The sequence below is a fragment of the Lotus japonicus genome, chromosome 3, assembly GCF_012489685.1.
Source record: "Lotus japonicus ecotype B-129 chromosome 3, LjGifu_v1.2".
Classification (NCBI taxonomy): Eukaryota; Viridiplantae; Streptophyta; class Magnoliopsida; order Fabales; family Fabaceae; genus Lotus; species Lotus japonicus.
The window spans coordinates 2,380,802-2,393,098 of record NC_080043.1 but is presented as its reverse complement, the minus strand read 5'-3'; the positions used below and the strand labels follow the sequence as shown (position 1 = coordinate 2,393,098).

Genomic DNA, 12,297 nt, shown 5'->3' with positions numbered 1-12,297 from the left:
ATTTGTGCTGATGAAGCCAAGATATGTGTTTCTCTCATAGTTGCAATTTAGTAGAGCCGAATGTGTTGTTAAAATGAGAGTATTGTTCACAAAAAAGATTGGTGAACCACGGTACTGTAAATCAACACTTCTATTTCTTAAGATTATAGACTATTGTAGAACGTATTTTGTCAAGTTTTTCACTTTGTGATGGTCTAAAACTGCCACAAAATAAGTGTTTGGACACCAAAAAGTTGTCCGTGAATCAACATTGTATTTTTAATTAGGAAGTTAATATTATTTCCATAAGAATTTAATTGGTTTCTCTGATAATTTTGAGGTTTTTAGGAGGTATTGTATGATCTTTAGGGTTTTCATCATGTTTCAGCTGTATGTATAGCCAATTTGCTTGAGTGGACATGCTTGTTCTTAATATTTTATTTTTGTGCATTACATATCACTTTTTGAGATTTATTTCCACTTATGTAAGTGTTGTTGGCTAGGGTATTTATTCCAAACATCATTGACAAAAAAATATAATACAATCATTATAGTTTCACTTAAAGTGCTTGACGGTAAAGACCATAAAATATTTGATGTGTTTGAATTTTAGTATGTGCAAACTAAACGTGAAGGAAGGGCAAGGATCTATTTATCCTTGGGATGTTTTAAAATTTAGTTTTAGAAACTGAAAAATAAAAAGAAGTTTTAAGATTGGGCTTGCGTGCAGATTCTGGGTGCTCATTCTTCGTTTTTGCGGTGTAGGTGGGGGCTTTGGAGATGGCAAAATGAGAAGGTCATAGGGGATGATATATGGTCAGTGAAGTTCACTTGTACTTGGATCGTCGTTGCCTTGATTGGAGCCATGAGAGGTTCTGGAGCCCTTGCGTTTTGAGCGTTGGTTGTTACCTCGTAAGGGGTTTGCCTTTCTCACTGTTGATGGTGTGTGTAGCCACACCCAAAAGCATATGGGAATGAGAGAGGTTATAAGTGACTCCCAAAATGTTTGGTAGGTTGGTTTTTTTGCAAGTATGGATGGTGGAGATCCCTTATTATCAGAGCTCCGTGCAATGAGGATGAGACTCCAATTGCTTTAGAGGCGGAATATCAGAAAGTCGTACTGCGGATCAAATTGCTTGGATGTGGTGGAGACCCTTAACCATGACAGGTTCAGGTTTCATGCGCGCTAGTATCTGTATGGATATTCACCTTCTTTTTGCACGGGATTTAGATGTTCACCTCCGTCACATTCTCGTAAGGCTAATAACCTGACAGATTGCCTTGCATCCTTTAGTGCTAGCCACCAGTCTGATTCTACTACTATTGATGAACCCTTAGACATTATTATTCCTTTGTTGTTTATGATGCTTTAATTTCATAATTTCTTTTATTTTTCCCACTCATAACTATTTCTTAAAACAGTTACAAAACAAGGTTTATTTCTCAGTTTTTAAAACTAAAGACTACTTTAATTTACAATATAATAATCAAACAAGCCCTATTTTTTTCATTCTGAAAATTAGTTTCCAAAAGATAAAAAAAACTAGTTTACATGTTCCAAAATAGGTGAAAGAAGGATGATTTATTTTAGAAAAATGGAATTGAAAAGGATGGTGAGAACAAGAACTCCCACCTATTTTTTTATTTGCAAGACTGGTCCATTAGTCATCAATAGTCAGTACAAGCCCAAAGCCCACAAACAATATGGCAAAAATCGTTTTTAGGGTTTTGCTACTTCCCTATATATACACAGCGTCTGGTAGCTGTTCCAATGTGTCTCTCTTCTGCGACTCAAAACAACGTTTGCTTTCTTTTCATCGTTTCTGTTGCTTAGGGTTTTTGGTTTCTGTTTCAGATCTTAGGGGTTTTGTGAATTTGCTTTTTCATGACATAGCAAGAACAAATACTTAAGATTTGCAGGGATTGTGTGTATCGGTTTTGTGCTTTAAATCAATGCATTCTTCCGAAAGAGTTCCCTGCAACATCAATTTTGAGAAAATGGGCAGTTGTGCTTCATCTTTTTTCTATTGAATATCACAACAATCATTTTCCCTACATCTTTCCCTTCTTTCAAACCCTCCCTTGTTTTTACATGATTTTGATTTTTTTTTACCAATTAACATGTCACATAGTTTCGTCTTTCATGTTGATTTGTATGTTTTTTGTTAATCCAATCCATTTAAAATAACCTTTTTAAATTTATATCTTGTAGATCTAAATAAAGATGAAACAATTTATGATCTAATTGTTGAATTTGAGTTGAAGCTTGGGTGAATAGCTGCTGGGGAAACCCAAATCAGAATTTTAATTTTCACGGATTCCTATCTTTTTTTATATGGAGCCTTATGAGGCCCAATTTGATTATTCGGCTACTAGCTTAGCTATTAGGTTATGGAGTATGTAGTTCTTTTTTTTTTGAATTAAATGTAGTATGTAGTTCTTGGAACTTACATTTCAGAACATTTTAGTTTTTTATGAATAAAAAACCTATAATTTTTAAAATTCATGTTTTATTTTAAAATATATCATAAATCTTAAATTTAAAATAAATTACTCATATATTAATTCAATTTTTTATTTATAATTTATAAAAGAATTTTTAAGAATCTCGAACTTGTATTTTAAACACACTGCTGCCACTTAAATTTATAAGAATTTAAGACATTATTTTTTATTGCTCAACGGTTTAAAAATTTCTCCGTTCCTTGCCCTTCTTGTAAAAAATAATTAATGTTTAATAAGTTCCAAATTGGTTCTTATAAAAAAGGACCACGAGCACTTTCAATTTGATTTTTATATAAGAACGGAGGGAGTAGTCATAATAGCTATTTATTTAAATATAAAAATTAATAATTATTCATTATTAGAGGGAGCAACATATGTTTTGAAATATTAAGGTTAAGTTTGGAAATGTGAAAAACCATAATCTTTTTGAAATAAAGAGTGATCACATGCATATATAATGTAGTTTGGGTTTTGGCGGAAGAAGAGATATATGAGTTTGGTATAAGAAGCTTTAGGAGTTGATTCCTTATGAGTGTTATTTATTTTTTAATATAAAAAAATGTGGTTCAGGTTTTCATTTTTTGAAAATTCTTTGAACCACCATTGTTTAGATGTGGTTACTAATTTATTTTCATGACATTCTTTTTTTTCAAAATTTCAAAATTAATCCTAATATATTACTTTTAGGCACAACAAATTTACTTTCAAAAATCAAAAATTTTATGAACTTCCAAACTAAATGCTTATATTTTTATGCATAATAATTAATTAAATTGATACAATATTTTCTTAGATAAATTTATATATGGCTGATGAGAATCTACTCATCCGATTGAAACACGATAAAACCAATGCGGGACGAGATGGAATTGAGAGACTCTCAGTTTTCATACAATTGTGGACATTTTAACCAAAACTTTTTATAAGCAAAACTTGTATTCTACTCTCTCATATATACCCTCTCAGCAAAACTTGGGAATTGAAAACAATTGTATGAGAGGGTATATATGAGAGAGTAGAATACTTTTTACTATATTCTACTCTCAGTTTTCATACAAGTGGTAATTAAAACTTGGGAATTGAAAACACACAATAAATGTGAGGGTATATATGAGAGAGTAGAATACTTTTTACTATATTACTCCCTCCGGTCCTATTTATAAGCAATAAAAAAAAATTCACATAGTTTAAGAAATGTAGTTAAACTAGATAAAATACATTAAATTTGTCTTGAATTAAAATAAATTTCCAAAATTACCCTTTATTATTAGTATTGGAAAGTGGGAAAGAGAGAGAATAATTAATGAGACACATTTTACAAGTTAGAATTAATAAGGGCATCATTGGAAAAAAATAATTAATATAGCTCAAACTTTTATTTGGTTCTTATAAAAAGGACCAAGATTTTTCTTCTCTTTCATGCTTATAAATAGGACCGGAGGGAGTATTGTGTTAAGGGGAATGCTAACTTACTCCCACTTGATTTTGTGAAGGAGTAAGTTAGCACTCAACACATTTTCCTTTTCACAAAAAGCTCCAACATTTTCTTCTTAAAAGTAGTTACAATTTAGGGCATTAATGTAATTTCAAATTCATTGTATTTTAAAATTAATAATTTCTCTCTCTTCATTTATCACTTTTTTTCCTTTTTCTCTTTCTTCTCCTTTACCTTCTCGGCTTCTTCTTTCATTTATTTGGAAAAAATTACTCTCTCTCCTCAAACTAGTTATGTTGCTTACCAGAGAAAACAATCAAAACATCAATGGTGCTTGGCTAGTTGGCTTTATACATTTTCCTAATTTTGGATGACCACAAATGATGAATTTTATGAGAAGAAGATGGAGACACCATGGATGGAAAAAGAATCTATGGAAAAAATGAGAGTGATGTTGTGTGGTTAGTGAATGGGTCTGAAACGTGGAGGAGTTTTTTTCATCAGAAGAAGGTGGAGACACCATAGATGAAATAGGAGGAGAACCGAAGAGAAAGTGGGAAGTGGGAGGAGAGAGAAAATAAATATTTTTTGGATCAAAAATATAAAAAAGAAAATTACATAACAACCTAGGATTTAATTGGCTTGAAAGAAAAGGGTGTTGGGTTTTTTTGTCAAAAGGAAAAGGTATTGAGTGCTAACTTACTCCTTCATAAAATCAAGTGGGAGTAAGTTAGCATTCCCCTATTGTTAAAGGTCTTATATTTAGGAATATGAAAAATTTAAAACTAAGTCCTATAATTAGGAACGGAGGGAGTATTATAGAGACTAAAATTGACAAGTGTTAAACTTTGCTATAGGGACCAAAATTGACAGCTCGATCAACCCTCCTTTTTTCATTACTAATGGAATATCCTTAACTATTCTACTAAAAATGGAACGAAATGATCTTGTTTTCTTTCTCAGTTGAAAAGGGATTTAACAAACAAAATCGTGGATTTCCCTCTTATTTTTTTATTTTTGTTCGGGCGAGACAGCCCCGATCGCTAAGAGTTCTCATTCTTTCTTTCTATCTATTCTTTTTATCAGTAAAGAGGTGCCTCAGTGCCAAGTGCAGTTGAATTCTAAACAATATGGTAATTAATATAGTAATTCTTCTTGACTTTCAAGTGAAACTAGAGAAGGAGCCCTACTCTATTCTAGTCAGTTCTTCTCCTGCGAGATCTAAAGTCTGGGTCCCCTCGATCAACCTTCCCGTCGAACCTGAACAGCAGGTCGAGAGAGATGAACCCGCGCATATGGCACGAAAAGGAAATCCGATTTCGGTAAGACTCAATCTGAATCGTAGTTCAGATTCAAGTCGGTTCAGTGAGGGCGACCGCGAAAGTCACCGAACAGCTATGAATACCCTGTGCCGGTTGTGCGAAGGCAGCCTCAATCAAAATAAAGAAAAACGTCCTCCTCAGGAAAGAAAGCTGATTCACCTCTACCCTATTGGTTAATCCCGAAGGAAGCTTCCCTGAGAGAGCTGCTATAAGATAAGCTCTTTTTCCATTTAGTTTAAAGATACTTGCTTTCCACGGTCTGCTATTCCTTTCCTCTAATGACTCAATTTAAAACCTACCGAAATGGCAACCAAGACTTATGAAGTGCGTTCAGGCTCACTTTACACTTTCTAAATGGGAACCCTAATTCGAAATATGAAAGAAGTTTGCAAGAGATCCAAGGGATCACAGTCTTCCTTCAGTAAAGGCTGTATGTAATTCAGTCTTCGCCCACCTTTCTATATGCGAGTATGCGATTGTTCGCTCGACCCGCCTGCCCAGTTACGAAATGAAATAGTTAGCTCTTAAAAAGCTATAAATTCAAGGAAACTCAGTCTCTGAGTTGCTAAGAATTCCCAAGCCTTAGCGAAGAAAAAAGCCTACTTGAAGAGGGATGCCAAGAGGAGCAAGTTTACTCACTTTATCTTAATCTTATGTAATATTACGTACGACCCCGCGAGCGAAATCGAAATTGGTCTCAAAGATTATCAAGGGCTTTGCGCCTCTCTTACCCCTCCTTCTATCCAATATCCAAAGATACTTTAGATACTTTCCCAGCTGTAGTAGCTTCCCTTCCATCCCATCGATTGAGCTTTCTCTCGCTTAATTCAATAGGGCCTTAGTAGACCGCTTTGAAGTAGTGTTCGATCGATTACGTATTAATCAATATTCGATTGATTGGTCTGAGGTTATCGACAAAAAAGATTTGTCTAAGTCACTTTGTTTCTTTTTGTACAAGTTTCTTCTCTTTTTTTCCAAGTTTCTTCTCTTTTTGTCTAAATCACTTCCTTTTTTCTTTGTGAGTTTCGGGAGTATCCCCATTCATAGGTCCGAGATCCACATCTATGAATTGAAAAGTCCGAATCATCCACTCTGTAATCAGCTGTTCGAATCAATAGGTCTTCAAATCGTTTATTTTTTCAAAAATGGAAACCCTTCTTATTAGATGACCATGATACTTCCCAAAAATCGAGATTCTTGATCAATGGAGGAACAATATCACCATTTTTGTTCAATAAGATACCTAAGTGGATGATTGACTCTTTCGATACTATAAAGAATCGTAGAAAATTTTTTGATAACACGGATTCCTATTTCTCAATGATATCCCACGATGAAGATAATTGGCTGAATCCCGTGAAACCATTTCATAGAAGTTCATTGATATCCTCTTTTTATAAAGCAAATCGACTTCGATTCTTGAATAATCGATATCACTTCTGCTTCTATTGTAACAAAAGATTGCCTTTTTATGTGGAAAAGGCCTGTATCAATAATTATGATTTTACGTATGGACAATTCCTCAATATCTTGTTCATTCGCAACAAAAGATTTTCTTTGTGCGGCGGTAAAAAAAAACATGCTTTTTTGGAGAGAGATACTACTTCACCAATCGAGTCACGGGTATTTAACATATTGATACTTAACGATTTTCCGCAAAGTGGTGACGAAGGGTATAACTTGAATCGACTGTGACAATTGCATAAGAGAAGAAATTTCCTTCATCCCTTGGATGAAAAGGTAGTTCACGAGAAAGTCAGAGTCAAGAAGTGCCAGAAAAGATATCCTTTGTCATCTCAGAGGCCAAAATCTTTTGCTTGAGCGAGACTTTTGAAACCATCGTTATGGATTTTATTTAGATGCGGCTAAGGAGCTAAGAAAGAAGCTTACCCTAGTTAGCGAGAAAGCTGTATCGACGGATCTACTGTGTTCTAAAAGTTCTCTATCCAATAGCCGGGCCTCCCTTCCTCTGTCAAAGTCATCGATGTGCTTCAATTAGAAGATAAGCCATAAAGCGATAAAATCCCCCAGCCCAGTATGGAAGAGGCAAAAGCCAGCAACTTGTTAGGATTAGGTTAACCTATCTCTAAAGGGGCTTATGCACTCCACTCGTTACCACTAAACGACGAAGCCAGGAGCGGAATGAGGGACTTGAACCCTCAACCTCAGCCTTGGCAAGGCTATGCTCTACCATTAAGCTATTTCCGCCAGCTACGGTAGTGGCGAAGCACTACTGAGCAATTAACGTATCACTTGATACGGACGAATTCTCTTTTTCCGCCGGACCACACTCTTAACCTCCGATCGAGCTACGAGCACGAGTAGGTAGGCGGCTAGGGGGGAGGGGCGGCTGCCTTTTCAATCAATCTCCGGCCGCCCCTGACCTAATAAGGCCGCTATTGGTGCGAGTTGTAAGGAAGGAGTCTTGGTCTCGAGTCGAGCTGGGGCGTCATTTCATTCTCGTAACGGGAGTGAGTGCACCGCAAGACCAGACAAGTAGCTCCCCTGCCCCGGCGGCATCTGTCTTTTAAGTTCAGTCATTTCCTAATCCTAAGACGGCTCCTCTTATTGTACGATAATACAAGCTGCAGCTCCACAACCACAAGTCTGCTCGGAACCGGTCGATTCCTAAGCCATTCGTTCCCCCCTCTCGGTTGGCCCTTGCCAGCCACTAGAGCAAATAAAAGAACCTACAGTGAATGAACTTAAAGAACCGCAGACTTTAACCGGATTGCTACTCCTTCGTTTGGAAGACCTACTGAACTCCTACTGACTGAATGGCATTCCTACTGTCACTAATGGACTAAAAGCAAGACTTCTCTGTGTGAACCCCCCGGTAAAGGAGACCTGTCTAGTAAAATATAATAAGCTTATATTATAATAATAAATTTGCTCATTCATTACTTAACTTATGCAATTACTTTATTTTCGTAGCGTCAACGTTGCCTTTATATCTTATCTCCCTCGTCTAGTCGAGATTCCCTATGAGAAAAGGATCAAATCTGTAGTTGTTATATACGTGAATCCAATCTCGCTTCTATTCATCATCCATTCTGAGGAAAGATTCTTGAATAACAGGCTAAGAATAGTCTTCTCAGTCCTTGTCACAGGCATTAATATGATAGTGAGTCCCCAGCCTGGGTTTATGAGATGAGACTGAAGCAATCTGAGATTAACTGCTATTCCAACTCGGGAAGCATGAAAAGAGGCAAGGGCTTTCTCTTGCTATCCCTTATTGGGCTCTTTTGGATAATTGGTTTGAAGAGATAACTACCGTATTAAAAAATAAAATCTTTAGTCAAAGCAGACTGGGGATCGACTTCTCTTTTTAATATGATTTGATAAGGTAGTTTTAGGTTCCTGTGCTATTCCTTATTTATCCCATTGCTTGTGCTTGCTCTTCTTAGTTCCCATCTTTCATTAAAAAAGTTCGACTTTATAAGCTTAGAAGATAGGAATGAAGTTTTCTGGTTTTTTAGAAAAGTGGAGCTTGTCAGTTTATGTCGCTTCAAAAGTTGCATAACTGATTTTCACTGATTGACCATCAATCCAGAAATGGTATTCATGTGCTGCGTATTCTGTAACAGCTGCCCGTGGCTATTTGATTGATCCTTGCTTATCTCGTATATTGACTAGGGGCATATTCGATTGGAGTTCCTTCTGTGCCTCAACTTATAGAGAACCTCCTCGTGGCTATCTTATTCACGGCACGGCATTATAGCTGCCTATTTATATTTGTCCACGAAGGTTGATCTCTTAACTGGCCAAAGGCTTTCTTCAAAGTGCTAAGCTCAATCTGCTTATGCTTTTAAATTCATCTGCTATGGAAGCTCTCCCCCTGCCTGCCAAGGACGCTTTTAGTATCTTGAAGTTAGGAAAATGTAGGATAGAAGTCGGATCCGAGGTGTAGAAATATAAGAAATTGATTCCCCTTCTCCATAGAAATTTTAAAATGATGTTTCTTGTGGATACAATAAATAAGTAAATTAACCAAATTTACCCGATGTAGAGGCAATCAAGAAAGCCGCATAAGTAAATATATAACCTACCGAAAAGTGGGCTATTCCAACCAACCTTGCTTGCACAATGGAAAGAGCAACTGGCTTATCTCTCCATCGAATCAAATTAGCCAAAGGTGTGCGTTCATGAGCCCATGCTAAAGTTTCAATTAATTCCTGCCAATATCCGCGCCAGGAAATTAAGAACATAAATCCAGTAGCCCAAACAAGATGTCCAAATAAAAACATCCACGCCCAGACTGATAAACTATTCATACCAAAAGGGTTATATCCATTGATAAGTTGTGAAGAGTTTAACCATAGATAATCTCTTAACCATCCCATCAAATAGGTCGAAGATTCATTAAACTGTGAAACATTACCCTGCCACAGTGTAATGTGCTTCCAATGCCAATAAAAAGTAACCCATCCAATCGTATTTAACATCCAGAAAACTGCCAAATAAAAAGCGTCCCAGGCCGAAATATCACAAGTACCGCCCCGTCCCGGACCATCGCAAGGAAAACTATAACCAAAATCTTTTTTATCCGGCATTAATTTGGAACCACGCGCATCCAAAGCACCTTTTACTAAGATCAATGTAGTTGTATGTAAACCAAGAGCAATAGCATGATGAACCAAGAAGTCGCCGGGTCCTATTGTTAAGAATAGAGAATTACTATTCTCATTAATAGCGTTTAACCAACCAGGCAACCATATGCTTCGCCCCGCATTGAACGCCGGACTATTCGTTGAAGATAAAAGTACATCGAACCCATATGAAGTTTTCCCATGAGCAGATTGTATCCATTGGGCAAATATGGGTTCAATCAAGATTTGTTTCTCCGGAGTACCAAAAGCAAGCATAACATCATTATGGACATAAAGTCCCAAAGTATGGAACCCCAGAAATAGACTGGCCCAACTTAAATGGGATATGATAGCTTCCTTGTGATCTAACATTCTTGCCAATACATTATCTTCATTCTGCTCAGGATTGTAATCTCGAATAAAAAAGATAGCTCCGTGAGCAAAAGCCCCTGTCATAATGAATCCTGCGATGTATTGATGATGAGTATATAACGCAGCTTGAGTAGTATAGTCTTGCGCTATAAACGCATAAGCGGGTAAAGAATACATGTGTTGAGCTACCAAAGAAGTAATCACCCCTAAAGAGGCTAAGGCAAGGCCTAATTGAAAATGAATTGAATTATTGATTGTGTCATAAAGACCCTTATGTCCACGCCCTAATCTACCCCCGGGAGGAATATGTGCTTCTAAAAGATCCTTTATACTGTGCCCAATACCGAAGTTAGTTCTATACATATGACCGGCAAGTAGAAACAGAATGGCAATAGCTAAATGATGGTGTGCCATATCGGTTAGCCATAAACTTTGCGTTTGTGGATGGAATCCCCCGAGAAGTGTTAAAATAGCAGTTCCAGCCCCTTGGGAGGTACCAAATAAATGACTACTGGAATCGGGGTTTTGAGCATAAAGATTCCACTGACCTGTAAAAAGTGGACCTAATCCTTGGGGGTGAGGCAATATACTTAAAAAATTATTCCATCGAACGTATTCTCCCCTAGATCCCGGAATAGCGACATGGACTAAATGTCCTGTCCAAGCCAAGGAACTAACTCCAAAGAGTCCTGACAAATGATGATTGAGGCGGGATTCGGCATTTTTAAACCATGAAACGCTAGGTTTCCATTTCGGTAACAATCTTAAATTTTTTCTTTCATACTTAAATGTTTTGAATACTGCCAGACAATTACTCTTGCTTAATTATTCATATCAATTTTCCTTTAAAGAACAAATTGAATTGGATCGACTTGAATAAATAAAAGATAATTGCATATCAGGATGATTACTATCTCTCTGAACGGCACTATCTATTTTGAGTCCATCAAAATGATCAGAGAAATGATATCATAAAAGAGAGAAAAAGAGAAGGTGAAAAACTACAAATCTAGATTAATTTGAGCGAGAGGTGAAGAATCATTTGGCTGCAAGTTGGCAGAGGGCGTTATGAATCTTACACATCATAGAATGATACACCTTTGAAGATTTACCATGAGGTAATGAATAATGACGTTACAACAATATCTCGACCACTTCTTGAGAAAAAAATCACTAAATTTTTGTTAATCTAGATACTTAGAGATTCATGAATGTCACAAGCATTAAACTGACAGATGCATTCAGTTAGAGGATACAATTAAGTAAACGATCCGTGAAAAGTATTAATGCTTCGTCATAAAGGATTTATGAAACACCACTTGATTATTTAGTGATGAACTACAAATTTGGAAACTTTTCCTTAACTTATATGCATGTACATGTATATTTTCTATGACTAAGCAATCATCAATTTTTTTTTTTCTCTTAAAGCTTATATAATAGCTCTTCATTTATTTATGAAATAAAAAATAGTGACGCGATTCCTTATCATAAATTTTGGGTTTGGTGTATTTTGTGGGTTTAATTTTCTTGGACTAGGGAGGTGGTCTTTTTTTTTCTGATTGCATGACATTTTCTTTGGGCCAAATTGCATAACATTTGAACATTGAAGCAATTATCGAACAAAGAAAAAAAGTAAAAAACCCAACACAGCACTTCAGAATAGTTTTTAAAAATAATTGGCCTATACAGGTCTCGAACCTGTGACCTTCGCGTTATTAGCACGACGCTCTAACCAACTGAGCTAATAGGCCAAGTTGAAAGTAATTGAGCAGTAAATGTATTCAACGACAATGTTATCGCGCAATCTCCAGCTTAATACTGCGAAAGAATAATATTCAGCCCAATTTTGATGAAATTGGTAATTGTTCAAATTTCGTTAACTTAAAAAAATATACTGACGGTGTAATTATTCAAGATTAAATTTTGATGAATTTTTTTGAAAGTATAAATAAAATATATTAAAGTACGTATAAATTAGTAAACTATCACTACTCATTTTTAAATTACTATAAATGATCATTTTATATAAGATATATGATGAAAGTTAATAATTAAAATTCATATATGTACATTATTGTAATTAATTGTCAAT

The 12,297-nt window shown here is 35.8% G+C and overlaps 1 protein-coding gene and 3 non-coding genes across 4 annotated transcripts; 1 reads left to right on the top strand and 3 right to left on the bottom strand.

The window, feature by feature from the left end:
• Window positions 1-1,892: 1,892 nt before the first annotated feature.
• LOC130709700 (small nucleolar RNA snoR135) lies at window positions 1,893-2,039 on the top strand. Its single transcript, XR_009010177.1, has one exon. It is a non-coding gene; the product is annotated as a small nucleolar RNA snoR135 (small nucleolar RNA).
• A 5,338-nt stretch (window positions 2,040-7,377) lies between these two features.
• On the bottom strand, window positions 7,378-7,449 carry TRNAG-GCC (transfer RNA glycine (anticodon GCC)). Its single transcript has one exon. It is a non-coding gene; the product is annotated as a tRNA-Gly (tRNA).
• Window positions 7,450-9,128: 1,679 nt separating this feature from the next.
• Window positions 9,129-10,748, bottom strand: LOC130748933 (photosystem I P700 chlorophyll a apoprotein A2). The gene has a single exon (XM_057602182.1). The coding sequence runs from the start codon at window positions 10,614-10,616 to the stop codon at window positions 9,228-9,230; it is 1,389 nt and encodes a 462-aa protein (XP_057458165.1). The 5' UTR covers window positions 10,617-10,748; the 3' UTR covers window positions 9,129-9,227.
• Window positions 10,749-11,882: 1,134 nt separating this feature from the next.
• On the bottom strand, window positions 11,883-11,956 carry TRNAI-AAU (transfer RNA isoleucine (anticodon AAU)). Its single transcript has one exon. It is a non-coding gene; the product is annotated as a tRNA-Ile (tRNA).
• Window positions 11,957-12,297: the final 341 nt, after the last annotated feature.

Bases quoted from the DNA above. Each gene is read 5' to 3' on its own strand.
- LOC130748933 (XM_057602182.1), bottom strand. From the start codon at position 10,616: ATGGCACACCATCATTTAGCTATTGCCATTCTGTTTCTACTTGCCGGT.